The sequence below is a fragment of the Osmerus eperlanus genome, chromosome 16, assembly GCF_963692335.1.
Source record: "Osmerus eperlanus chromosome 16, fOsmEpe2.1, whole genome shotgun sequence".
Classification (NCBI taxonomy): domain Eukaryota; kingdom Metazoa; phylum Chordata; class Actinopteri; order Osmeriformes; family Osmeridae; genus Osmerus; species Osmerus eperlanus.
In genome coordinates, this window is record NC_085033.1 from 7800653 (window position 1) to 7826687 (window position 26035).

A 26035-nucleotide genomic window follows, 5' to 3' on the forward strand; every position below is an offset into this window, starting at 1 on the left:
GCAGGAGGAGAACAGAGGATTCAACAGTATTTGAAGTATGAGAAGTTGTCAAATAACAAAAAGAGTAACGTGGAAAGACATTTCCAGGGAAGGCATGCTACATTTGCAGCCGAGTACCCAGTTGGGAGTGAGAGAAAAAGTGTGATTGCATGAATGCTCATTATGTATTTGTAGCCTACTAATCATTTTGATAGTAATATAGCTAATTCATGGGTACCAAAGACGTCAACCCATTGTATTTGTACCCAATAGTAGCTAGTTAGTCATATATAGTAATAATAATATATAGTAATAATATAATAATAGAAATATAATAATAGTATTGTTTTCTATTGATAGGTTCTTCAAATTTAGACTTTTTAAAAGTAGTATTGTCTAATTCTAGTGGTTAGTTAGCTTTCATAGTTAGCCAACGAACAGAGTCACTACGAACATAGCACATCTGAATGAAGCAGAAAGACAACGATATTTAGAAAAAACATTGATTATTGGCTGGGGAATCGACTTTTCTCTTTAAGGCTGTCCTTCTCAACCTTTTTGGTCTTTTTAAATCGAACTATTTGTATAATCCGTGTACTTCTCTAGCCATTATAAAGGCTATCCTTTCCCGGTTTTCTGCAGCCACATTGCGCGCGCATCCCGAATGTTTACAAACAAATAATTTGTCTATAGACACTTACAGCATGTGTTGCCTTCATTATAAGGCTTATATAAGGCTTTTAATTGTTTGCGGCTCCAGACAGATTTGTTTTTTTGGTCCAATATGGCTCTTTCAACATTTTGGGTTGCTGACCCCTGCCTTAAAAATATATAACTAACTCTCCATCCCTACATACACAGGGCAACTTATTTGAAAGAAAACACCATTTTATTTGGCAAAGTTTGGAAATTCCCAGCATTTAACAATGTTTATCATACAGTTCAAGGATGATACAGAGGGCAGATCAGACACACTCCCAGGCTAGATTGTGAACTCACAACTGTCTTCATGGGAATAATATGTTTGTCCTGTTCTCAAGGATCACTGCTATGTTCAGGCCAGATTTATTACAGTCTTATGGTGAAGTTAACATCTGGTCCACTTGCTGTCTTCACAGCGTATGAGGGAAGAAATTGTCTGTCCGATCAGAAGGTTGTGGGCTCTACTTAGATATTTCAACCTTTTAAAGTTTACTGTCAGTCTTTGACTTTTTATTTTATTTGTACCAGCATCCCCCAGCCAACCTCCTGGAATGTCCCTCTCCTTTCTTTCACTAGGAGATCCCAGATCTGCTGGTTGAATAACTTTGGTCTTGTGAGGTTTGTCTACAACAGCAAGTCCTAGCTTGCTGTGGTAACACTCAACTCATGTTCTAATGACAAGTTAGGCTTTAGGAAACCAGTCTGTGGTTTGTCAGAAAGTTAAAAAACTTACTGCAGCACTGCTTTGTGGTGGAATTTGGAGTTGGGAACACTTGTGTTGGCAACCTAGCATACATCTGTGACTGTCACCGTATAGAAGGTGCAGTGTGTCTTTTTTAATCACTAAAGTTGCTGGACTGGCCACTTTTTCCGACAAAAAGCAATCAGTGCCAGCTGTAGGAACATTCCTCATAAGAGAATTTAACCTTACAAAATAATGTGTTTACAAAGGCAAAAAAAAAGAGAAAAATGATTATTCATTTTCAGATCCATTCAATGTTTAGTTTGCTAAACATTGAAGAAAATGTATTAAAAGGAATTAATTATGATCTATTCGAAGTTCCGAATCTGAGCACCTTAACGTAACTGTCTATATTCCCTCCATCTGCTCTCACTGTAGACTTTCTCTGGGTCTCTTGTTAGCCCTCCCCTTGACTGGCGTCACTCTGCCGAGCGGAAGCACATTCCAGCCAGTTCACTCCCAACTCCCCCTCCCCCACCACCACTACCATACCACCATGTCACAGCCCCACTCAACTAGAACATGCTTGAGAAGTGGGCAGGTGCACACATGGTTGAAGTCCCCTTCCAAAGTTCTCCACTGTCACTCAACTGAGGGGCTTTTCATTTAAAACCTCTGCTGGGCCTCTCTGAGAAGTGTTTCAAAGGGTCAGTGCCATACAATGGTGGGTTTAAGATGCTTTTGCCAATACCAGTTAATTGAGTATAATCCTAGTATCTTAGGCTAACTTGAAAATGAATTATGTTCCTGTTTACATGTGTGTCAGTTATTTTAATATTATGTGTTTCCATTATTTTTTTTTTACCCATTGACAATTCAACCTAATGTCCATGGAGGTGTAAAAGAAAGTATAGGCCTAAATGGAAAACAGACTTGTATCCAATATGGTATTCATCCAGTGTTTTTTGTATTTGGCTTCTTATAGAGAAACACAAGAGGTCCCCACAGCATAGGTTGTTTGCTGTAGAATTATTTTGCTCATCAATACACTGATTGTTCTGGAAGGAGAGTTGGAATGCCTCTTGGCTTTATGCTCTGGACAGCAATGGGCCAACTAAATGAGGTAAACTCATGGATCACTGCCATGCTTCCATCTCAAATAAAACCACCGTTTTAAACCCTTTTAAATGAGAGAAGTATTGTGCAAACAGTCCTAAGTAGACAATGTCATGAATTTGCTAATAGTTGTCTTCTAGATTGTTAATTTGCCCAATTCAAGCATTGTTGACATCTAAAGTGCTGAAAGCAGTATTTGGAAACAACTAGTAAAGTCAACATTTACAATGTGATTTAGGCTACTAAGGCTTATTCATGGTTTGTTTGTGTAAGCAATTAGATGTGATCGTTGCATTTCAGTTTTAACTCTTTTATATTAGAATTGCGGTTGTCTGTAAACTGAATTGTCTACCTTTCATGTTCATTATGAACGGTAGACTAAACAAAACCATAGGGGTGAATACCTGAATTTTGCACCCACAATTTATTTACACCTACATTGTATCTAGAGATGTCAACTAACTTGTCTCCCTTCGAAAGCATCATGCTGTGCAACACACTAAACTCGACTTCCACCAGTACAGACTCCTTCCTTATTGTCTGGTTAACAGCAGTTCCTATAAACCAATAAAGTCCTAGTACAGTGACCACCTGTATTCAGTGACGACGCTTCCTTTGTCTGCTTTGAGTGGGTTCCTCTATATTGGACTGACGAGGACTCTTTGTTGTTCGCCCCTCTGCTTTGCCACTTCATTGCTGCGCCAACAGATGCTGTTTGTCTTGTTTGAGAGGATGCGTGGGTGGTTTCAGAAATGCGATGTCAATGACAGAGTTGTTCTTGTTGCGTGACATTCGCCTGATGGCTGGAGCCCCCTTAAAGATGTCCTCTTTGCAGAATGTTTCATTCAAATATATTGATGTCATCTCATTACATTGTGATGGAAGTGTCTGGTGGGGAAAAAATAATTGTTTCCATGAAATGATGGAAGATTGTTTTTTAGTTATGGTAAAAAACATTTCTTGAATCCCTTTTAATTGGGTGTGCTTTGCCTTCGGCAAGGGCACAACCTTTGTTCTCTCACATATATATTATTATTATTCTTTTTGCCCCCCTAAAACTCAGTCAATATTTTGCCTACATAGACAACGTAGGTGTCAAAAGTTTCGTCTTGGTAGCGATTGAGTTGCTTCTATTGGAATTTATGTTCCGTTGCATGGTTTGGGCTTAAGTTAAGTTTTTGTGGCGAAAAGTGAAGCTAACGGTGGCTAATTTGCTAGCCACAGACGTTACTAACGTCACTACGTCACTAACGTCACGAAAACACGCGTGACTACCTTTGGCAGAACATTCGTTTCGCATCTGTTAACTTGGGGGATAGCTAGGCTAACTATAGCTTTACTGCAAGGCAGCTGCAGAAACGCCACAAGCAAAGAGGCCAGGGTGATAACTATTTACTCATTTTACTTTGTGATATGACACACAATTGTCATGTGTAATGTACAGTATAAGCTGATATTATTAAGAAAGTACATCTACTTTCGGAAACAGTAGTCTACTATTTCACTGAAGTATTAGCATCATGACATTAGCCTGTGTTGCCCGGGCAACACATACTACAGTGGTCTATGATGTAGCGTTATTTGTTTTCAATCGTTAAAATAAACATTCCTCACATATACATTTTCGTTGTAGGATTTATTCTGACATTAGTAAACGATTTGTTGGTGAAATTACCATTACCTGTGGTTTCAAACCAGTGTAGCTCACTGCAACGCTGTAGCTTACGTGAGACACACTACAAAAACATCTACACTACACAGCTGTTTAGGAAGTCAAACGGCGACAGAACATGTTCGGCACTCCCCTTACTTAAATCAAAAGTCTATCTAACTACTAACCTGAACTTCATTGCCACAGCCTAAACGTTGTCAATCTGTTCATGAAAATAATTAATTTCAGCTTAAACCGTACAACGGAACGTTAAATCCAATTCAACCAACGCAATCGCTACCAAGACGAACACAGCAGTAGTCTAGTACTGTGCCGTAGTAGTACAATTTACCGGGGCAGCTTCTCCACACAGGGCTATATCGCATTTTGCGTTGTTACTGACAATGATCACTACCAGTGAGCTTTTTATGAATGAGCGATTTTCCACTAAATAAATGTCAAGCTTATTTACCTTTTGGGGGTCATATTTTCCGTTAGCAGATGGTACTGTTTGAATCGCGATTCCATCTTCTACTGCCGGGCAACGTCGTAGAATAATCTTCAAAGGGGGTTCTTTATTAATGAATGAATGCAATGAGTAGGCTAAATGCCTGAAAATATCATGAGAAGGGAAAAACTTAAAATGACGTTTAAGTCATAGAGATTAGGTCAATTTTTACACCGGTCTGCCCAATTTATTCGTTTTGTTTCAACGATGAGGCTGCCTCTTGCAGGGGAAATGAGAAGACATCTATTTCATTCTACACTTCACTCGTATTTTCAGTTGTAAATGAGCAGCAAACAGCTTTTAAATCTATGTCATCTTTATAAATAATAAGTATGCATTTTTATATAAAATATACAGAAATATCAGTTGTAAAAATGTCATTCAAAAACGGACCCCTGTGCAACCGACGCAAGCAAGCACACCCTACAATTTCCCCAGAAATTGTACCCTCTCTAGTTATATTTCCTTTTACAGAAAACTTGTTATTTTGTTGTTGTTTATTATCATTCCATAGTTCAGTCTGTATCTAAAACTTAGTACAGCAATATCTTTTGAATTGATTCTTAAACTAGCTAATAGCATGTCGTAAAGAATATACTGCTTCAAATTAACCTTGACCCATAAAGCTTGCCGGGTTAACAGAGGTCCCTCAAAAGTCAGCAAGTTCATTGTCATGGCGGCAACCACAACACACAAAAGATTACTCAGGAGGAAATTGATTTGTTTACAAATGATTCATTGTTGCCTGTACTATTCCTCCTATCCCACCCCTTTGTGTTTAAAACATCAATATTCGCTGTCAACTCCATGACTTCACCTATATTTGCAGTTGTCACAATGGTCCCCTGTATAGGCCCCTCTTTAGCAGTTCTGTTTGGAGAGCAGATTCTTTGCTAAAGCAAACAATTGTACCCCCTGTCGCCGTGTTGAAAGATGGTGTCATTTCTTAGCTCAAAATGAATGACGTCTCTCCATAACATTTCCCCATGTTCCTCCAGATATAGTCTGTTGTTCATCCCTTCTACAACTCCTAACTTGCTCAGACTTGTGAAATATGTTTTCCAAAGGTCCTCTGGAGTTACTGGCAGACATTGGAGGCCTTCTGAACCCATGCTTAAATCACTATTGACACGGTGACAATGTATTTAGGAGTTAACAATGAATTTGGAAAATAGTACTTTAGGATGAAAGGATGAACAATGAACTTGGAAAATAGTACTTTAGGAAATTGTCATTGTTAACTCATACTAAATACATTGTTGTATCTGTAAGATTCTCAATGACAAGCTACGATAATATTTCCTCATTTTCAGGTAAATCTTTTGACATCACCTACGTGCGTCTGAAGTTCCACACAAGCCGTCCAGAGAGCTTTGCTATCTACAAGCGCACCACTGAGAACGGCCCATGGCTGCCCTACCAGTATTACAGTGGCTCCTGTGAGAAAACCTACCAGAAGACCAACAAGGGATTCATCCGCACCGGAGAGGATGAGCAGCAGGCCGTGTGTACAGATGAGTTCAGTGACATCTCGCCCCTCACTGCTGGCAATGTGGCCTTCTCAACCCTGGAGGGCCGCCCAAGTGCCTACAACTTTGACAACAGCCCCGTGCTTCAGGTAAACATGTGATGGTGTCATTTCATGTGATGCTTCTTATTTCAGCTCCAGCACTTTTTGGATTTTTTCTTTTTTGTCTTTTTCCTTTCAAATTACATTTACAATCCATGTTGTATTACATGGTATCTCAATATGGTGTGGCATATTCATTCTTTGTAATGTCAGTCGCTTTGCAGTCAATCAATGATAGTGGCTAGAGTAATGATAAGTTGGCCTGTCGACTTAGATATTTTGGCAAGGCCTACAAGTGTTGGCAGGCTGGTCCTGTGGAAGCGAGCTTCTGGAGTCCAGGTGGGAAAGTGTTCTTGACCAGTGCCAAGTGTTGCAAAATGTTGCTAGGTAACACCCCCAGATTTCCCACTACAACACTGATTGAATTTGGCTCGACAGAGAAACAGCTGGAAATGTTTGTTTGACAAGGCTTCATCTCACCCACATACTTTGTCAGTCTCTTTTTCTCACTTGAAATGTTTAACTTTTCACAAATGGCCCTTTCAAATTGATTTTAATTATAAATTATAAATACAATTAAATTGTATATTTCATACCTCTTACCGTCAGTCTGACATGATTGCCTTTTTTCAAACATTCAAACAACTACTGTGGGCCTGTGTCACCAATCTGAATAGACTGCTCTTGGTATCTTATTTTGCCTGTTTGACATACTCTGTCATAAAAGACTTTTCCTGTACTATGTAATGCTCTACCTCTAGTAAATGAACACATTTAGCTCTGGCAACATATAGGCCTACTTCCTTATTTGACTTTCTCCTGTGGCATATAGCTATTTATACCAAAGCCCATTACTCTTTTTGGTATGGATACCTTTGAGGCGTCAGTTGTCTGTAACAGGTCAGTTGTATTTGTCATTTTGAGGAAGTGGAGGTGACTGACACCCACTTTCAGCAAACTAAAAGTATGACAGAATGATTAAGTGCATTCGGGCAGCAATCGGTAAAGCATTTAGAGTAATTTTATGATAGCCACAGGTTGTTCTGGAATGGTCTGCATTCTAACTTCAAGAATAAACATGTCCTGACTTTGGCATGCCCTTTTGCAAAAAGAACAAGATAATTGATCACTACATGTACACTTTTTTGGTGATTGTTCTATGCCAAAGTAACAATTATTCCAAGAAAATTTCATTTTATGTGCAGTAAATGTACTGAATGTGTTCTCACCACATACAGTAACTAGTATTACAAATTGACCTAAACGTGAACTTTTGTCTACAAATGAACAGTATAACAGTTCCAAATTTAAATTAAGTATCAGCTTTGGCTATAGTGGATTATATGAGTTAGCTGGATCAGCATAGCCATTGGCACCAGGCCTCAGACAGCTTGCTCTGCGTCATGGCTGCCTTATAGATGTGTCAAGAGGATTCTATCAGTTACTGTCTTGGTGGCAAAATGCCTCACAGCTGTTGTCAGCCAAAATTGTAGTCTGAATATGTCTTTAGAATTCCTGGGAATACGTTATATTTTTGCTGTTCTCTGCCTTGTGAGGTGGCAAACAAAAAACGAATGTTGTTGTGTAAAGAATATTATAGACTGCATGCTCAACTTTGCTGTCCCTTTCCTTTGAAACTTTGTTTCAGATTGAAAATCTTGTTTTTGTCATGTAAACACATTTAAAATAAATATTAGATAATACTTTTAGCCTGCATTGTCTTGCATTTACTGGAACAGTCCCATAAGTGACAAATGTGATTCCCTCAATCAAACATTGTGTAGTTCTGATCTCTGTAATTGACCCAGATCCATTCTTTCCCCAAAGAACACCCTTTCATTTTTCCGGTTCTTACTCCGGATTCATCATCCCTTTTTTGCTCTGATCAAAAATAAGCAAACAAAAAAGTGTCCGTATCTTTTTCAGGGAGCCGTCCCAATCTATGAAAATGTTCCATGTTTGATTTAGATAAGCAAGATCTATTTATTTTTCTTTCAACAGCTGCACTTGGAAATGACTGTCTCAACCAAATATAACTGTTCAACTCGATAAGAATTCTTAGCCAATGTCAAACAAACCTATTGTTGCCATTAACTTTGCAATCTCAGTTCCGCTCTCCCTTTTTTTGTGTCTGTCTGGCACCGTTGCTATTGAGTAACTCTGTGTCCATATTTCACCGGCATTTCAGCAGGAGTTTCTGTAGAAGTTGACCTAGCCACACTTTAACACTGTCCATTTTATGTATCTTTGCAGGAATGGGTGACGGCCACTGATATCAAGGTGACCTTGAACAGACTCAACACGTTCGGAGATGAGGTTTTCAACGATCCCAAGGTCCTCAAGTCCTACTACTATGCTATCTCTGACTTTGCAGTGGGAGGAAGGTGAGACCAGCTCCCTTAGGTTTCAGTTATCTGTGTTCTGTGAGGATCCGGCCGCTTACTCTATCTGGCTTGTTTCCTCTCTACATGAAGGGGAGAAACATGTGAATGGATCACGTAGCAGAAACTTCATGTAGCAGAAACCACTATTCTGCAGTGTGTGTCCTTTCCATTGAAAGTATTACAAAGAATGTAAAGTAAGTTGTTTTTGTAGACAATATTTTTCAAGTAAACACATCTGTTTTCCTGGAGAGTACCCTCAACCGCCACCAGCGCTTTTTTTTACCTTCTCGGCCTTTGGTGTATTGTCCTGAAATGCCAACTACAGAATTCAATCAGTTGGATCAAAAAAACTAATCCATGATGGATATCAACTCTGTGGCGGCAACAAAGATGTTTTTGTCTGGGGGCTGGGTTCAATCTAAAGTAGAATCGTCTGGTAGACTTAAGTCCAGAGCAAGTTTATACCACATCCCATTCTCAATTTCTCATTGTGTGGGTCATTTCCTTTCATTGCGGCCCACCAATGGTCCTATTAAAGACCCCCACTGAGAGGCTGAAGGAGGAGACCCTCCAAGTATTAAACAAGTGTTAAACTGCCCCCTTTGCTGCGGCAGTGTCTTTTCACCCATAATCTGTTTGAAATGTGGAGCAGATTTCCATTACACAGCTGCATTCCTGGCATTCTTGCCTGGGAGTGCTGGATTACAGCGTACAGAGACCGGAATGGGGTGTACCACGGAACATGAGGATGGAACGGATGAGTCCAGGGACTGTGGGCTGAGCCTGTCAAGGCTGCCAGAATGTTCTCTACAGCAAGGGGCATCAAGCTTTTACGCTGAAGCACAAAGTAGTGCCACTGGCCATGTTGTGTGGTGGAACAAACAGCTATTCTTCCTAATAGGCCCCTCTAATGCCATGTTCTTCCTTCCTGTCTTCACTTTTTCCGCACCTCACTGCCAAAGAACACCTGAAACAATAGCCAAAGGTGGCTCCCATGCAAGTCTTCTCTTGTTGTGAGGTGCTCTGAGAGTAGAATGTAACTGCCTCCTTTCATTGGCATATTGCAAGAGTTAGCAGGACTCTAATAATGTCTTCAGACTGTTACAGTTGATTAACATAGTGGGATAATTTATTTGAAGGCTCTAAATAATATCTTATTTAGAGCCAGTCAGTGTTTGTCTTGTGACTTGGAGTATAAAATTAACAGTACGTGAATGGACTATATCAAGTTACTGGTCTCTGTCAAACATTAAAATATAGAGGTTGTTGATGAGCACCTATTTGTAGGTTATAGTAAATATAAACATATGTATGACATCCTGCGTTGGAAATTACCTACTCACTTTGGAGTACATACACAAATAAATTGTCTGGTTTTATGTGTTAAATGTCTTGCAAAAGTGTGGTCAAAGATTTCCTGTCAGAACTGAATTTTAACTTATTTAAATGTTTCCCCCAAAAAGTAAACGGAAACCCCTTTTTTCCCTTCTCTATCTGTGCTCCAGGTGCAAGTGCAATGGACACGCAAGCGAGTGTATAAAGAATGGTCAGGCCAAGCTGCTGTGTAACTGCAAACACAACACTGAGGGTGATGACTGCAGTGTGTGCAAGCCCTTCTACAACGACCGTCCCTGGAGGAGGGCCACGGCTGAAAACCCCAATGAGTGTCTACGTAAGTCTTAACACACAACTTAACCTGCCGGAGCTGGCCTGAGGTGTACTGCTCACACTGTTGCACATTCCCCCAAAGCATGCACCGGGTATCTACCATAGTTCCTAGAACTAAGCCCAAAAGGACAATGTGGAAATCGAATCTCCTTGGCCCATGTAGAACAGTTCTATGTCGTGTGAACTGTAAAGTCAAAGCACCAGTTCCTGTCTGTTGCAGCGGGGCAGACATTCATATCATACTGCAGATGCATGACTAATCCGATTCAGAGCGGTCCTACACACAACCGTACTTCTTCTCAGGCTATATAAATTCACAGTCCTCCTAATCTGTCTCCCAAGACTCAAACTGTTTCTATTGGCAAAAAAACGTAATAAACTGATGTGGAAAATGTGAATGTCTCACTTACGGCTCCAGGGAATGCTTTCCAATCCTATCACATTAGTGTATTGACCCAACTTCTGTTTTTTGTTTTCAACCACACATTGGTTCACAGTGTTCTCATTTATTACCGATTACAGTTTTGTTTTTGTCCCCGTGAGCATAAGAGAAGCTCCAGTAAAAACAAATAACGCTCAAAATACATAAACAAACTGTAAATCAACAACATGACTCTTTAGCTGGGCTAAAACTAAACGAGTAAAACTAAACAAGAAATGTGTACTTTGTCCCTAGCCTGCAATTGTAACGCCAAGAGCGCCGAGTGCTACTTTGACTCTGAGCTGTACCGCGCCACCGGACATGGAGGACACTGCCGGAACTGCGCCGACAACACAGATGGGCCCAACTGCGAGCGTTGCCTCGACAACTACTACAGAGACGGCTCCGGCAACCGCTGCCTGTCCTGCAGCTGCAACTTCGTGGGTGTGTACTGATCCTCCATTTCCCAGAAGGCTTGGCTACCATATGGTGGTTCTAACCGGGTCTGTTTGGGATTGTTCTTAACAGTAGTATAGTGAGAACGGCACGCGTAGGCTACTTTATGTATAACCATATTACATTTCACATAGAACAAAATTGTATTTTGTATCAGGGTCAGGTTTGTAATTGTCTCGTGCTATGGGAATAATTATGTTTTGGGAGGCTTTTTACTGGATTTGGTGACAAACCGCATGTCGTAATTGGTCCCAGATGTGGTATTTCACCATTTGTGGGAAAACGAAAGTCATATGTAACCCATATGTGGAAACTCTCCACTAATGAAAACCACCGCAAAACGCTAGTGACAAGAAGGAACACTTAACTGCGGTGATTAGTCGTATTTGCAACAAGACTGTCAGTTTGTGGTTCAGATGTCATGGGCAGTTTAACTGTGATTGTATGCATGTGTTTGAAAGTGTTTCAACCTAATCTTGGTGCTGTGGGTTCACCTCTCGTTCCAGGCTCCCTGAGCACCCAGTGTGACAACACGGGACGCTGCAGCTGCAAGTCTGGGGTGACGGGAGACAAGTGTGACCGCTGTCAGCCAGGCTACCACTCACTGACCGAGGCAGGCTGCAGGTATGTGTAGTCACCAGCCACCCCCCCATCGAACTCCCTGTCCCCCACGTTCTCTCTCTGTGTGTCTCCCTTCTTCTCTCACTCTTCCTCCCTCGACCACCCTCTCCTCCTCTCTGTTTGCATTTTTTACTACCTGATTCAAATATCTCCTCATTTATTTGCCTAGTTTTTCTCACCATCGGTTGATTTGGAATGGGGGAGGGAGGTGATAGCCCTGAGTCTGCTACCTACTGTCTAGCGTGTGAAAGGAAATCCCATAAAACCTTTTTTTAAAGTGACAAAGTAGCAACCAGCAGGGTGATAAACACCGACTTGTTTAGGTTGAGAGTCTGTCGACCCCATGCTGTTTATCTGAGTGGCCTTACTCCCTTCTCTCTATCTCCTACGACTCCCTTTCCCTCCCCCAGCCCCTGCTCCTGTAACCCTTCCGGAAGCACCCAGGAGTGTGATGTCCAGACGGGCCAATGCCAGTGCAAGGACAACGTGGAGGGCTTCAGCTGTGACAGGTCAGAGCCTCCCTGCTCTGACACTTAGGATTTCATTTCACACACACGCACACACACCCACACTCCCACAAACGTATAGACTCTCTCACACCTTTAGAGGAGAAGCACATTCACAGACACACATCGAAGTAGGCAGAAATACACTTTTACACACCAGACACAGTACTTCACATGGATTATTTGGAACCAGAGTACACTGTAACATAGTGTATTAAGTAAGGAATGTCTTTGTCGTCTAAAATATTTATGGGATTGGAAGAAATAAGAGCTTGTTGTTTTCTGACAGTTAAATACGAGTTGGCTCCATGGTGCCTGTTGCGACAGAATTGTCTAACACTAGACAAGGGCCAGAGAGACTGCTAAAGATTCTATATAACTTCATAGAGCTGTATTTCAGCTCCTCTTCCATCATGAGAATTCTTAGCTTAAACCGCAGATTTAAAAACGTCTCTGACTCACCCAGACAAACACAGGGAGAGAGCAGCCTCTGTCAAAGAATCCCCTGTATGTGTGCAAAATAGAATTAGGCTGGACCGTTCCCCTAGCAGCAAAGGAGAAAATAACCCATAGATAGCGCACACACACACACACACCCTCCCCCCCTTCCCTTCCCCGCTGAGACAGACTGGCAGCCAGGCCATCTATGGTTTCTCCAAGCCCCTGTCCCGTCATCACCAGCAACGCAGCTGGGGTCTGCTCGGTGACACTCCACTTCCCTCACACTCAAGTCACCCCTGTTCACCACCCCCGCCGGCCGGCACTAGCAATTACCACCAACACCTTGGTCCTCCTAAGCACTGCTAAGACACACCGGAGGAGCATTCCACACAGCCACCCTGCTGGGCCCCAGATGGAGGGCATTTGACCCCACCCCCTCAGCAAACAAAGATACACACACGCGTAAACCTACTGTACAAAGACGCTCATATTAAGCACGTCCCCCTCGCACAAACACACATCCCATAATGACACGAGTGGTCGCACGTAAGGGACAGAAATGAAAGGCTGCTACTTCTCTGTCTGCTCAGTCTGCCATTTAGGGAGACAGGGAAACTAGTGTAGGTTCGGTATCTGTCATCAAGTTTCAATCTCATGGGGGGGGGGGGGGGGGAGTCTCGGTGGAATATGATGCATAGACTAAACGTCAGGAGTCTGTACCTTGTCAAGTGCAGTATTACAACCCCCAAAACGGTTTAATTTAAAAGATATTTGAACACATAATACTACGGACATAAACCACTGAACCCAAGTTTCCAATCTCGTGGACTCTTAATTCATAGTCTTTCTTGTTAGAGTGTTGTGTGTGATTTGACTGAATCTGTGTGGGGTGTAGGTGCAAGCTGGGCTACTTCCACCTGGACCCCCACAACCCCCAGGGCTGCACCCCGTGCTTCTGCTTCCAGCACTCCTCTGTGTGTGACAGCGCGTCCGGCTACAGCATCCACACTGTGACCTCCACCTTCGACAGGGGTGAGGCAGCCCGCTCTCTACTGCTCCCTTAGGTGGCTGTACTCTTAAAGAAGAGGGACGCTAACCTTTTGAGGGGGGTTTTATTGGAATAAAGTACAAATAAGTTTTGTGGTTGGAGATGCAGGTTTCATGTAGTCTTCCCCCCCCCCCTTATGTTTCTGTAGATGATGAGAAGTGGACAGGCCAACAGCGTGATAGCTCCAGTGTTCCAGTCCAGTGGTCAGTCGGCAGCCAGGAGATCTCCCTGATCTCTGACGACTACTTCCCCATGTACTTTGTTGCTTCAGGTACTAAGTCCTCCCCCACACTGACCTATGAGGATCTAGTGCTTTTGTTAGCCTGGTGATCTAATGCAGCTCATTGGGTGTGGGCCATTATACCCCTTTATTTATCTAACCTACTTATCAACTTCATGAAAGCGCACGAAAACAAGAAGTTAACACTTTTGTATGCAAGGGATTGTCTTCAATTCGAAACATTGTGGAGTCTTGATAATCCTCATTGTCATAACCTCCTTACCACAGAGAAGTTCCTGGGCAACCAGCTGTTGAGCTATGGCCAGAACCTCACCCTCAACTTCCGGGTGGACAGACGAGACACGCGCCTCTCAGCCGAGGACTTGGTCCTGGAAGGCTCTGGCCTGAGAGTGGCCGTGCCCCTCATCGCCCAGGGCAACGCCTACCCAGGAGAGAACATGCAGACCTACGTGTTCAGGTGGGTGGAAATGTCTTGTCCTATCTTTAGACAGACAGAAAAGTCCCATCAATGTCAGTACATCAAATGCATAGAAATATGGTTACGATTTAGAAGTTGTTGAGTTACTTACGAGGCATCTTGATATTTTTGCAGGCTTCACGACAGCACTGACTACCCCTGGAGGCCCACCCTCACGCACTCCGAGTTCCAGAAGCTCCTGCACAATCTGACTTCAATCAAGATTCGCGGCACCTACAGCGAGAGAAGTAAGCCCAACATGCTTACATACGTGCAAGCGCGCACACACACACACACACACAGTACACACGCTTTTCTGGCTTGGCTCGCCTCATTTCACAGAGTAAACAATCCCGGGCCAGCTAGGGAGATCTGAGCACATGGAGCGCGGAGCTAGTTAGGCTTCTAACTCCCTGTTGACGCCTGGATTTCAGCTGCCTTGATCAGTTAGGAGAATATCAGTCACCTCATCACCGAGAGGATGTTGAACATTCAACTGAGTCATAATACTGGGGCACAAGTGAAGGCTGGATTTCTTCCATTTCTCCTTAAGACACAACATGGCTCTCTTTGCACGAACCACTGAAATCATTGCCCGTGATCGCTCAGTGCAAATATCCAGATAAGCCGCCGCAAGGTTGAGCTTGCCGGTGTCCGATTAGTCAACATTAGTAAAACATTTGACCCCCGTTCCTTCTACAGGCGCTGGCTACCTGGACGACGTGTCCCTGGTGACCGCTCGCCGAGGCCCCGGCTCTCCGGCCCACTGGGTGGAGACGTGCACCTGTCCCCAAGGTTACGTGGGACAGCACTGCGAGCAGTGCGCTCTGGGATACCGCCGCAGCAGGCCCGACCAGGGCCCCTTCAGCTCCTGCGACCCCTGCAACTGCAACGGCCACAGTGATGCTTGTGACCCCAGCTCAGGTCAGTGACAACGGTTGGAAAGATAGACGGGATATTTTTATCCTGCTGCCAGCACTAAAAGTGTCTGGGTCTGGAACAATGGTGCGGGCTGCAGTGAAGGTCCCCCCCAGCTGATGTAACTCTCACATTAACTCGTGACCTGGCATGGATCATGTCCTCTGTGCTATCAAATACATTTCACCGCAACTTCTCAAAAGTAAAACAAAAAACGTGAGAAGTGGGTCCCTTGTTCCACTCCTGTCAGAGACTGCCCCCTAGTGGAGATGGTGGACACTACATCCTGGACCTCACCCAACTTTTCCTCCTTTTTAAATGTGTTATTTTAGAAAAATCCTTCTAGTAGTGGCTACAGAAACCCAATATTAATATAATAATATTAACATTTGATTTCTGTTATGTCTGTGCATGTATAGGAATGTGCAGCTGCCAACACAACACTGCAGGGCTGAGCTGTGAGAGGTGTAAGGACGGTTACTACGGAGACTCCACAGCGGGCACCTCTACTGACTGCAAGCCCTGCCCTTGCCCTGGTGGTGCCACCTGCGCTGTGGTGCCCAAGACCAAGGAGGTGGTCTGCACCAACTGTCCCACAGGGACCACAGGTGACAGCTTGTTACTCCCACTGCACACATCGTCATGCTTTAGAGAACTATATTGTTTTTATGTGCGAAAAGACAGGCTTCGGTGGTTAAAAAGGAACACTGGTAAATTATTTGCTCTGGGTGAACTACTTTTTCTATCGTTCGCAGTCTTTTGAACTATAATTATGTCCAAGTTATCTGACGCTATTCCAATCCCTCCCTCCCTCACAGGCAAGCGTTGTGAGCTGTGTGACGATGGCTTCTTCGGAGACCCCCTCGGCAACAACGGTGCGGTGAGAGCGTGCCGCGCCTGCAAGTGCAGCGACAACATCGACCCCAACGCTGTGGGGAACTGTGACCGCGAGACCGGCGAGTGTCTCAAATGCATCTACAACACCAACGGCTTCTTCTGCGACCGCTGCAAGACGGGCTTTTACGGAAACGCCCTGGCCCCCATCCCGGCCGACAAGTGCAAAGGTAAGAACGCCAAGCATGCTACGTATCTTCCTATATAAGCGTGTAGATTGGAATTCCTTAAATATGATATGAGCCGTAACTGTGTCGTCATTGTATTACTGATTTGTTTGTCTCGGCTGTCCATAGCCTGCTCCTGCTCTCGCTACGGCACTGTGGACCGACAGACCAGTTGTATGCAGGTGACAGGCCAGTGCCCCTGTCTGCCCCACGTCACCAACAGGGACTGCGGTGCCTGTGAGCAGGGCTTCTTCAACCTGCAGAGTGGCAAAGGCTGTGAACGGTCAGTGCCCCTCCTGTCCTCTCCTGCCCCTCCTGTCCTCTCCTGCCCCTCCTCTCCTGCCCCTCCTCTCCTCTCCTGCCCCTCCTCGCCTCTCCTGCCGTCTCCTGCCCCTCCTCTCCTGCCCCTCCTCTCCTGCCCCTCCTCTCCTGCCCCTCCTCTCCTGCCCGTCCTCTCCTCTCCTGTCCTCTCCTGCCCCTCCTGTCCTCTCCTGCCCTTCCACTCCTCTCCTGCCCCTCCTCTCCTGCCCCTCCTCTTCTCTCTTGCCCCTCCTCTCCTGCCCCTCCTCTTCTCTCTTGCCCCTCCTCTCCTGCCCCTCCTCTTCTCTCTTGCCCCTCCTCTCCTGCCCCTCCTCTCCTCTCCTGCCCCTCCTCTCCTGCTCCACCATCATTTGGAGACGGGCTCATCTCAGCTTGCCTTTTTGGTTAAGAAATAAGGATTGAGGATGCTTTCATGATTGCTTTCATGTTTTATCACATTATTTTTTACAGACTTGATTTTGTTATTTAATTTGATAAGAATGTTTTTAAGCCTATCCAACAGGAGGTTGGGGGATTATTTTTAAATGATCTGTTACAGTCTGACTCATTTCCAAGCCTCAAAGCTAAATGGAGTCGGTCTCTCTATTTGTAATGTGGCAGGTGCAACTGCAATCCTATTGGCTCCACCAACGGGCAGTGTGACATCACGTCCGGTCAGTGTGAGTGCCAGCCCGGTGTCACCGGTCAGCGCTGTGAACGATGCGAGGTCAACTTCTTTGGATTTGGATCATCTGGATGCAAACGTGAGACTCTCGTTCCCCAGCACAGTTTAGTTTGACCCGGCATTCTCAAGAGGCCATTACCATGTTCGAAATGTTGCTCCGTTTAATCCCCCCACCCCCCCCACCCACAGCTTGTGACTGTGACCCAGAGGGCTCCCAGACCGCTCAGTGTAAAGAAGATGGCCGCTGCGAGTGTCGTCCAGGCTTTGTGGGAGCCAGGTGTGACATGTGTGAGGAGAACTACTTCTACAACCGCTCCACTCCTGGCTGCCAGCAGTGTCCATCCTGTTACTCTCTTGTGAGAGATAAGGTAAAAAAAATATTTAAAAAACATTCGGACTCCCAAGTCACAAACCACCACCCTTTTAATAAGGTTTATACCTAGAAGCCTTAGGTGTACCTTTACCCAGATAATGAGACACAAGTGATTTTCTTTTGCTTAAGACTTACGGAATGATGTTGGTTTTAACAGGTGAACCAGCAGAGACAGAAACTGCATGACCTTCAGACTCTGATTGACAACTTGGACTCGAGCCAGGACACGGTGAGTGACAAGGCCTTCGAGGACCGTCTGAAGGAGGCAGAGAAAGCCATCATGGACCTGTTGGAGGAGGCCCAAACCAGCAAAGGTATGGTTAGATATTCTAGAAAATATGAATTTCCCAATCCTTATTAAGGGCACTATACTATTCAACTAAGATTCAATTAGATTCAACTGTGAATCTAATCTCTGACACGGCAGATGTGGATAAGGGCCTGCTGGATCGTCTTGGCAACATAAACAACACTCTGACCACTCAGTGGAACCGGCTGCAGAACATAAGGAACACAGTGGACTCTACAGGCAACCAGGCTGACAAGGCCCGCAACCGGGTCAGAGAGGCAGAGAATCTCATCGACCGGGCCCGTGAGGAGCTGGACCGAGCCAAGGACGCCATCAGTAAAGTGGTGAGTCCAAGTGTTCTCAAGCAGCATGAAAACATTGAATGTCGTATAGGCTTGTGAATTTGGGAACTTAGTCAGAGACCCTTTGGATTATGCTGACAAACCCTGAGATATCAAGTCTTGTTATAGCATGAAGATGTTTTTCTTCTTCTTTTCTACTCATGTTTATGATTCATTTCTCAAGGACATCAAAACACCCACAAGCACTGGGGACCCGAACAACCTGACGCTTCTGGCAGAGGAAGCTCGGAACCTGGCTGACAAGTAAGTTGAAGACTAAAATGATAAAACATGTTATTGCTCTCTAATACGACTGCCTCAGAAAAACCTTCCCACAGCAAATAATTTCTTATATGCACTGCTTCCAATGGAATATAAAAAATGTGCTAAGATTTATTTTATTATTGTAATTGTACATGGTATAATGTACTCTTGAATAATTCAAACCAATCATTATGATCTGATGTGTATTTAATTTAAAAATCTTTTCTCCAGGCACAAGATAGATGCTGACCAAATTGAGAAAATTGCCAAGGATGCCAACGACACCTCCACCAAGGCCTTCAACCTGCTGATGAAGACTCTGGATGGCGAGAGCAAGACCGGCCAAGATATAGATGAGCTTAACAAGAAGTATGTCACTGTTAACACATTATTTCCAACATAGGTTTTTGGTTGGAATGTATATCAAATATGCCGTTCATTTATGTGAGTTTAACATTGAACTCAAATGTAAATCACAGCATGCTACTAGCTCATAAAATGTGATATTACACATCAAACACGTTGTATACATCTGAGAGCTTGAAGTTCTTAAGTCACAGCAGCTTCACTAAGCTGACGTTTTCAAACACTTCTTTGAGGCAATGACGGTGTCTCTTTGCCCCCTCAGGTACAATGACGCTAAGGACCTGGCCAAGAACCTGGAGAAACAGGCAACCAAAGTACAGGCAGAAGCAGAGGAGGCTGGAAACAAGGCCCTCAAGATCTATGCCAATCTGACCAGCCTCCCAACATTTGATACCAAGTCACTTGAGGTGAGCTGAGCGAATTCTGGAGGTGGACACGTTGCTTATTGACCTTTTCTAATGAACGCGACTAATGGTGGTAAAGAATTACTTCAAAGATTGTGAAGAAAAATGTATGGCCTGTAAAGGCCTGTATCCTAAAAGCTGTAATGGTGGGACTTGCAGTTCAAATATTGTGTTATCTGAGGATTCAATCGACTTTTTTTTCAGGATGAATCAAACAAGATCAAGAAAGAGGCGACTGACCTGGACAAACTGATAGACAAGACTGAGAAGGAGTACAACGACCTCAGGGATGACCTCAAGGGCAAGGAAGTGGAAGTACGCAAGCTCCTGGAGAAGGGCAAGACAGAGCAACAGGTAAGGAAACTTTAAGGACATCTGATTTTGTCATTAGCAGGTGACATGACCTTAACATTTTGGCTAAGAGGTTTGGAAGTGTGTTATTCTATGACTCTTTCTATTTATAGTTTATTGATAGTTTCAATGTCAGTTGGAAACGCTGTCTAGAGCTAGTTCTGGTCTGGTTATGTATTCAGGAAAAACACATGGGCCTACATTTGACCTTTTCTCTAAATAGTCTTAAGGTTTAAAAGATGGTTTCATCACCCTGCAAATAGCTCCAAGTGTGTCTCAGTCTAAGATTAGCTGCGTGCCCTGTGAAATTACAAATGACCACATGGCAAATGTGACAAACTAAGGATAGTGCGAAGGAGTGGGATGAAAAATCTAACATCAAAACATACATTTGTTTTAACAAAATAGAATTAAGAAATGTCAATGGGTTCACCTGTAGAAATAAAGGACACATTCAATGAAATCTTGTCTCCAGACTGCAGATCAGCTGCTGGCCCGAGCTGATGCTGCCAAGGCTCTGGCGGAGGAGGCGGCCAAGAAGGGCAGGTCCACCTACCAGGAGGCCCAGGACATTCTGGCTAATCTGAGAGGTAGGAGGCTGTGAGCAGCGATGAGGCACAGGCGTGGCCAGAGAGAGGATATTAGGAAGAAATGTGATGAGGAAAAAGGTGGGCCTTGTCACCTATTTAGACTGTACAGTGTCTCCAGAGAAAGAGACGAAGATCTCTTTCTGGACTCTAATAGACCAGAGGCTTGAATTAGTTGAGGAAGCTAAAGTCTGTCAGAGAATGGCTGAATTAAACTCGCGTTAGCTTTTCAACTATAACTTCTTTCTCACATTCCCTCTTGTTGCCCCAACCAGACTTTGACAAGCGAGTGAACGACAACAAGACGGCCGCCGAGGATGCCATGAAGAAGATTCCGGAAATCAACGCTACCATCATCGCAGCCAATGAGAAGACGAAGCAGGCGGAGGGAGCCCTGGGTAATGCTGCCACGGACGCTAAGATGGCCAAGTCCAAGGCTGAGGAGGCAGAGAAGATTGCCAGTGCCGTGCAGAAGGCAAGTCCAGCACCATTACCTGACACCTGTGTGATCCTTTAATCATACGGTGTGATCAGTCACTTAACAGACTAGTCAATTATTTGTGACATTAGTTACCGACAATATATTTATACTGACAAAGATATACATTTGGAGATAAACAATGCAAGTTAACAAACGTTTGGCTGTAGTGTAAGCAGAATGTAAGCCCAGTGGTCTGTATGTTTCCCCCCAGGATTCAGCTAAGACCAAGGAGGATGCTGAAAAGGCTTTTGAGGAGACTGTTAAGCTGGACAAGGAAGTGAAGGGAATGATGGACCAGCTGAGCGCCGCAGAGAAGGAGCTGGCTAAGAAAAAGGCAGAGGCCGACAACGACATGATGATGGCCAACATGGTACATCAAATAATTACTAAATGCCGTTGTTTTCTGTCCGACAATGTGTGTGTGCACTATAGAAAACAAATTTGTAGCTGTAGTTTTGTGTTTTCATTGCAACCATAGAAAAGGTTTTACCTCTGATAAATACAACTGCAGTCAATCTTTTTATAACAATTGTGTGAATAACAATTCACAACAACCATTTGAGCTCATCAAGCTTTCAAGACACAGTATTCATGAATTGGCTCTTCAAATATGTTATTTGGGTGTTATTTTGCAGTCAATTTGGCATTGGTGTAGTCAGATGTCAACAGTTTTGAGCCCAGTTAAAAACTGTCTGAAAGATTTATTTCCTGTCTTCCCCCCCCCCCTTCACACCACCTCCAGGCCTCAGACAACGCCAAGGAAGCAGAGGACAATGCTCGCAAAGCCAAGGGTGCCGTCAGGACAGTGTTGAACACCATCAATGACCTGCTTAAGCAACTCGGTGGGTGTTATTTGAGGTCAAATGACCGAATTCAATTTATAAATATAGCTATTTTTTTGTGTGGAGGGGAGACAACAAGTAATTGGTTTCCTAAGTCCAGTGATTATCTCCCAAAGTTGATTCTGGTATACAGTAGGTTTCTAGAGGTTATATTCTACCACTGAACAACATTTTCATAGAATGATCTGCATTTTATAATTTAAACACTTATTATTTGTTGTCAATGTACATTTATTCAAAGTTGTATCAAATGCACGTGTTTGTTTATAACAGTAAATGCCTTCTTTTAATCGATATGTAATTTTTGTGCATTTGTTTTGCCATAGCATAGACCTAACATATATCTGCTGTTTCAGGCAACATTGACAAAGTGGATCTGAGCAAACTGGATCAGATAGACGGATCACTGAAGCAGGCCAAGGACAAGATGGCCAACAGCGAGCTGGACCGCAAGCTGAGGGAGCTCAATGACGTGGCCAAGACTCAGGAGGAGATGATCACAGACTACGATAGGCAGATCCGCGAGATCCGCGCAGACATCGCCAACCTCAACGACATCAAGAACACGTTACCCGAGGGCTGCTTCAACACGCCGTCTCTAGAGCAGCCTTAACCCTCCAACTCGTCCCACCAAGCCCACATTTCCACCTTCCGTCTCTCCTGTACCACTCCTTCCCACATCTAACGCTCGGGCCAATATGCCACCTTTTTACCAAAACATGTTTCTATTTTTTTCCGGACGGGGGAGCTCATTTCAATCCAGGTTTTTAAGGAAAGAGAAGAGAAGCATTTTTTTTATTTTTTTTTACATGCAGTAGCGTGAAACGAACTAAGGGAGGTTCACAAAACACATCCAGGCTCCTTAGGTGCAGCTGATTAGGAGAGGTGGCTTCTTCTGAGATAATGAAAAAACCCACATGACTGCACCACCTCCAGACTGGTCCTACACTTTGTCATAGAGGAAGTTTTCTCACTCTTCTTCCAAACCACCCTAACAGAAAACAACAAATGCCCTCAACCTCAAGGAGGGGGGGGGGGTCTACTGTGTATCATTCATTTGTTGTATTTTTTTTTTTTTTTTTTTTACTTTATAAGATATCAAACAAGTTATCTACCCATTGTTCTAGACCGAATGGCTTGTCGAGACTGGTTTGTCTGTGAGATTTCATTTATTTTGTGTAAGTATTGTGCAACTTCCAATACACACTGTACATCTATCTATGGTGTTACCAACCATTTGTTTTCAAAACACAGTGAAGGAATCTACTACGTAGTCTGTTTAATTTGCCTTAACTCTCTCCCAAAGCTACATGTGTGCATTAACAACGGAGAAAGTTTTCAACACTACAAATGTATTTTACAGTATTCAACACTACACATATTTGACTTGTTTCACCTTCAGCTGAAAAGCTGTGATGTGTAACCAGTAGATTACGAAAAAATGGCTATGATACTTTGACGTTTGAGATGGGCTTCTTCTGTCCCCAATGAAACATCATGGTTGAATATCATTTCATGTACTTATAATAACACTGCAAATCATGTTTTTGTCATTGTTTTTTTCTCCCGGGACTGCTGCTTATTACAGGTGTACTGCAAATCTGACATTAACATTTTTAAGGCAAAATTCAACACTATGCAACTTTGTACATTTGCGTAGCAAGACTTTATCTGATACACTGGTGCTAATAATTATTTCAAATGTTATATTTTTGTGTGAATGTTTTTTATGATAGAGTGAGGAATTTGTTTGTGTAAATATATGCTAAAATGATTCAGGATTGGCTGATTTTTTTAACGCAAGACCCAACAGCCACCTAGTATAGGTTCTGTCACAAAATAAATCAACTGAAACCTCCACATAATATATAAATATATATGATAACTTCTGTGGTATAATATGCTTGCTTGTATACATGGCTCAGTGTTGTCGCCTCATAGCTCTGCCATTGTTTCAATTTGTGTTTGATTTTCCATGGGGTGGTCACAAATTTATAGAAAAACAATTTGCTTCTTTGTTTGTGACAAGAACCCTTTTACCCTCGACTGACACTATCAGGACTTGCCTACTATATGTTGTAAGGACAGTGTTTTACAAACTGTCTCTCCACTACGCCTAACGTTTCATATTACTGATTTATACGCTTGACTCCAAGAAAATAAGCTTGGTCACAAGTTGCTAGTTAACCATTTTAATTAGTGTTTTGTGCCTTAATGTGTTTGGAATATTCACATCACTTAGTCCTAAATGAGGGCGTCATGTTTATTGCACACATTTCATACTTGTCCTCACACATACATGGTGTCTTCACATTTCAAGTAGAGAAGCAGGGATTTCGTCCAATGGGTCATTAAACTCTAAAACATCTCTCCTGACAACTAAATCTGTTTTTTAATTATATTTAAAGTGTAACTAAACTCCAAAAACTTATTTGGGTTAAACCCTTATGTTTAATACTTACACTTAAACTCATCAATCCTGATCTTGGTTCCAAAAATCTTGGTAAAGGTTTTGTTAAATGCCCCAAGTGGTCAAAAACGTTTGAAGATATTTGAGTGCCTTTTCAAAGTAATTTCTCATGAAACAATGTTTCCATGTTCATGCAACATTGATACCATTACTTTGAGTATTTCGGGAAGTCCCAAATGGAATATCCATAAATATTCCCTCAACTACAGTTTTTCCCCAGTGTTTTTGTTAAAAAGAATTTTTGGCTGATATTGTCGAGTTTAGTTACACTTTAATCAATAATTTCAGCTACTTAAGTTTCTCCAAACTATGTTTAAAAGTTTTTTCCAGGTTATATTGATGTGGCAGGGACAAAAACCAACATCATTTTTTCCGTCTCTTCCCCCATCCAAGTCAGCCACACTGCTGTGGAAAGATGTGCAGCGCATACAACAGTTTTATGTATAAAACAGTATTTCTAATTTATATTGTATCAGTTATTTGTATTCTTATGTCCTTAGATGATACGCGTGTGTTGCACCATCTTTTTGTGGTCCTTTGGTCATGGAGGGTTTTTCCTCTTTCTTGGTCCTCTCTCTCAACAATAGTAGGTGTCGTTTCAATGCTATACCACCAAGAAAAGGTGGAATTTCATTGATACGCCTGTGAAGACCTGACAGATCCCTGCTTTGTTACCCATTTGCCTGTAAATCCAATCGTAACATTTGAATAATAAAAAAATATTACAGGAAGTGTGTATTCAGACTGTAGTTTGTCTATATTATGCCAATGTTTGGTTTCACTGCTCTGCCTTTGAAGGGTTCCCAGGATAGTTTCCAGCGAGGTGATGTGTAGAATACAATTCTGTTCATAAGCCGATGAATAGCAATTGATGCCCCACATTTGTCATCTGTGAAGTGTTGGGGGAAATATGCCACAAGTGGGTTTTTTGGTATCTTTCGCAGTACAAAAATAGTTGAATCTCCATGTTTATCCCTGAGCTTTAAGAGTCATCCAATGCTCTATTGAACAGTGTAGTGCCACTACACACATCAGAAATACCTAACTTTTGTTTAAAATTGATTGTATTGTCAGGATATTGACAATGGTACCTCTGTGACAAAAGTACTATATACTGACTCGTATAGTATCTCCACTTCCTTTTTTATTTATTTTCAGTGTGAATCAAACTTAATCACCCAACCCAATGAATCACTAACATTGATCTTGTATTTGTTTGTGTGAATACGTATAGGGTGTGGTGCTCATATCACCTTCTCCATAGCAGCCAAGGTACAGCTGGGTGTGCATGTAACGTGAGGCAGTGCCGCACCCAAGTCTTGCTACCTCGTCAGAGCATGAGTCTTCAAGGGTGTGGTGCCATTAGCAAACAGGACAGAACCCATAGCCCCAAGGCACAGTTTTCTTAACCGTTCCAAGAATGTTGCTCATCACTGAGACATATTTTGATTGCTGTTTGTCTGGGTAACGTCTGATTTAAAAGGTGCAGCTGTGTAATCAAATAACATAAAACAAATTAGAAAGACTTTGCACAAAACAAAACCATTGTTTTTATCAGTGTCTGCTGTACATTGTCTTAGAGACAAATGGCTCAATGAACTTTAAAGCTACATTCCAGAGATACTAACTTAAATAACATGCTAAATTCTTGTTTCATGTTCTTTGCCAAGTCCTTTTTGTGAGGCAAGACATATTCTGGTTTCTATGGGAACTGTTAATAAGATAAGAAACAATAGGAACCCTACCTATATATGAAGCTACTTGTTTGATCTTGTTCAGGACTTTCTTGGTTGTTCAACTGCAATTACCAGAAAAATATCAAAACCATATCAAACCTCATGGCCCCAGTCAA

The 26035-nt window shown here is 42.9% G+C and overlaps 1 protein-coding gene across 1 annotated transcript in view; it reads left to right on the plus strand.

Annotated features, from left to right (window-relative positions):
• lamc1 (laminin, gamma 1) overlaps window positions 1–24914 on the plus strand; it is a 37186-nt gene extending 12272 nt beyond the window's left edge. Inside the window, exons 2-28 of the mRNA XM_062482531.1 lie at window positions 5952–6256; window positions 8462–8592; window positions 10098–10264; window positions 10937–11125; window positions 11644–11761; window positions 12169–12267; window positions 13601–13737; window positions 13902–14024; window positions 14262–14451; window positions 14587–14699; window positions 15154–15375; window positions 15789–15977; window positions 16188–16433; window positions 16560–16713; window positions 17352–17494; window positions 17605–17783; window positions 17946–18102; window positions 18216–18421; window positions 18603–18682; window positions 18914–19051; window positions 19311–19455; window positions 19657–19806; window positions 20279–20393; window positions 20666–20865; window positions 21083–21241; window positions 21614–21713; window positions 22070–24914. Of these exons, the coding sequence (XP_062338515.1) occupies window positions 5952–6256; window positions 8462–8592; window positions 10098–10264; window positions 10937–11125; window positions 11644–11761; window positions 12169–12267; window positions 13601–13737; window positions 13902–14024; window positions 14262–14451; window positions 14587–14699; window positions 15154–15375; window positions 15789–15977; window positions 16188–16433; window positions 16560–16713; window positions 17352–17494; window positions 17605–17783; window positions 17946–18102; window positions 18216–18421; window positions 18603–18682; window positions 18914–19051; window positions 19311–19455; window positions 19657–19806; window positions 20279–20393; window positions 20666–20865; window positions 21083–21241; window positions 21614–21713; window positions 22070–22326 (4412 nt within the window). The 3' untranslated portion in view covers window positions 22327–24914. The remainder of the gene's footprint in view (window positions 1–5951; window positions 6257–8461; window positions 8593–10097; window positions 10265–10936; window positions 11126–11643; window positions 11762–12168; window positions 12268–13600; window positions 13738–13901; window positions 14025–14261; window positions 14452–14586; window positions 14700–15153; window positions 15376–15788; window positions 15978–16187; window positions 16434–16559; window positions 16714–17351; window positions 17495–17604; window positions 17784–17945; window positions 18103–18215; window positions 18422–18602; window positions 18683–18913; window positions 19052–19310; window positions 19456–19656; window positions 19807–20278; window positions 20394–20665; window positions 20866–21082; window positions 21242–21613; window positions 21714–22069) is intronic.
• Window positions 24915–26035: the final 1121 nt, after the last annotated feature.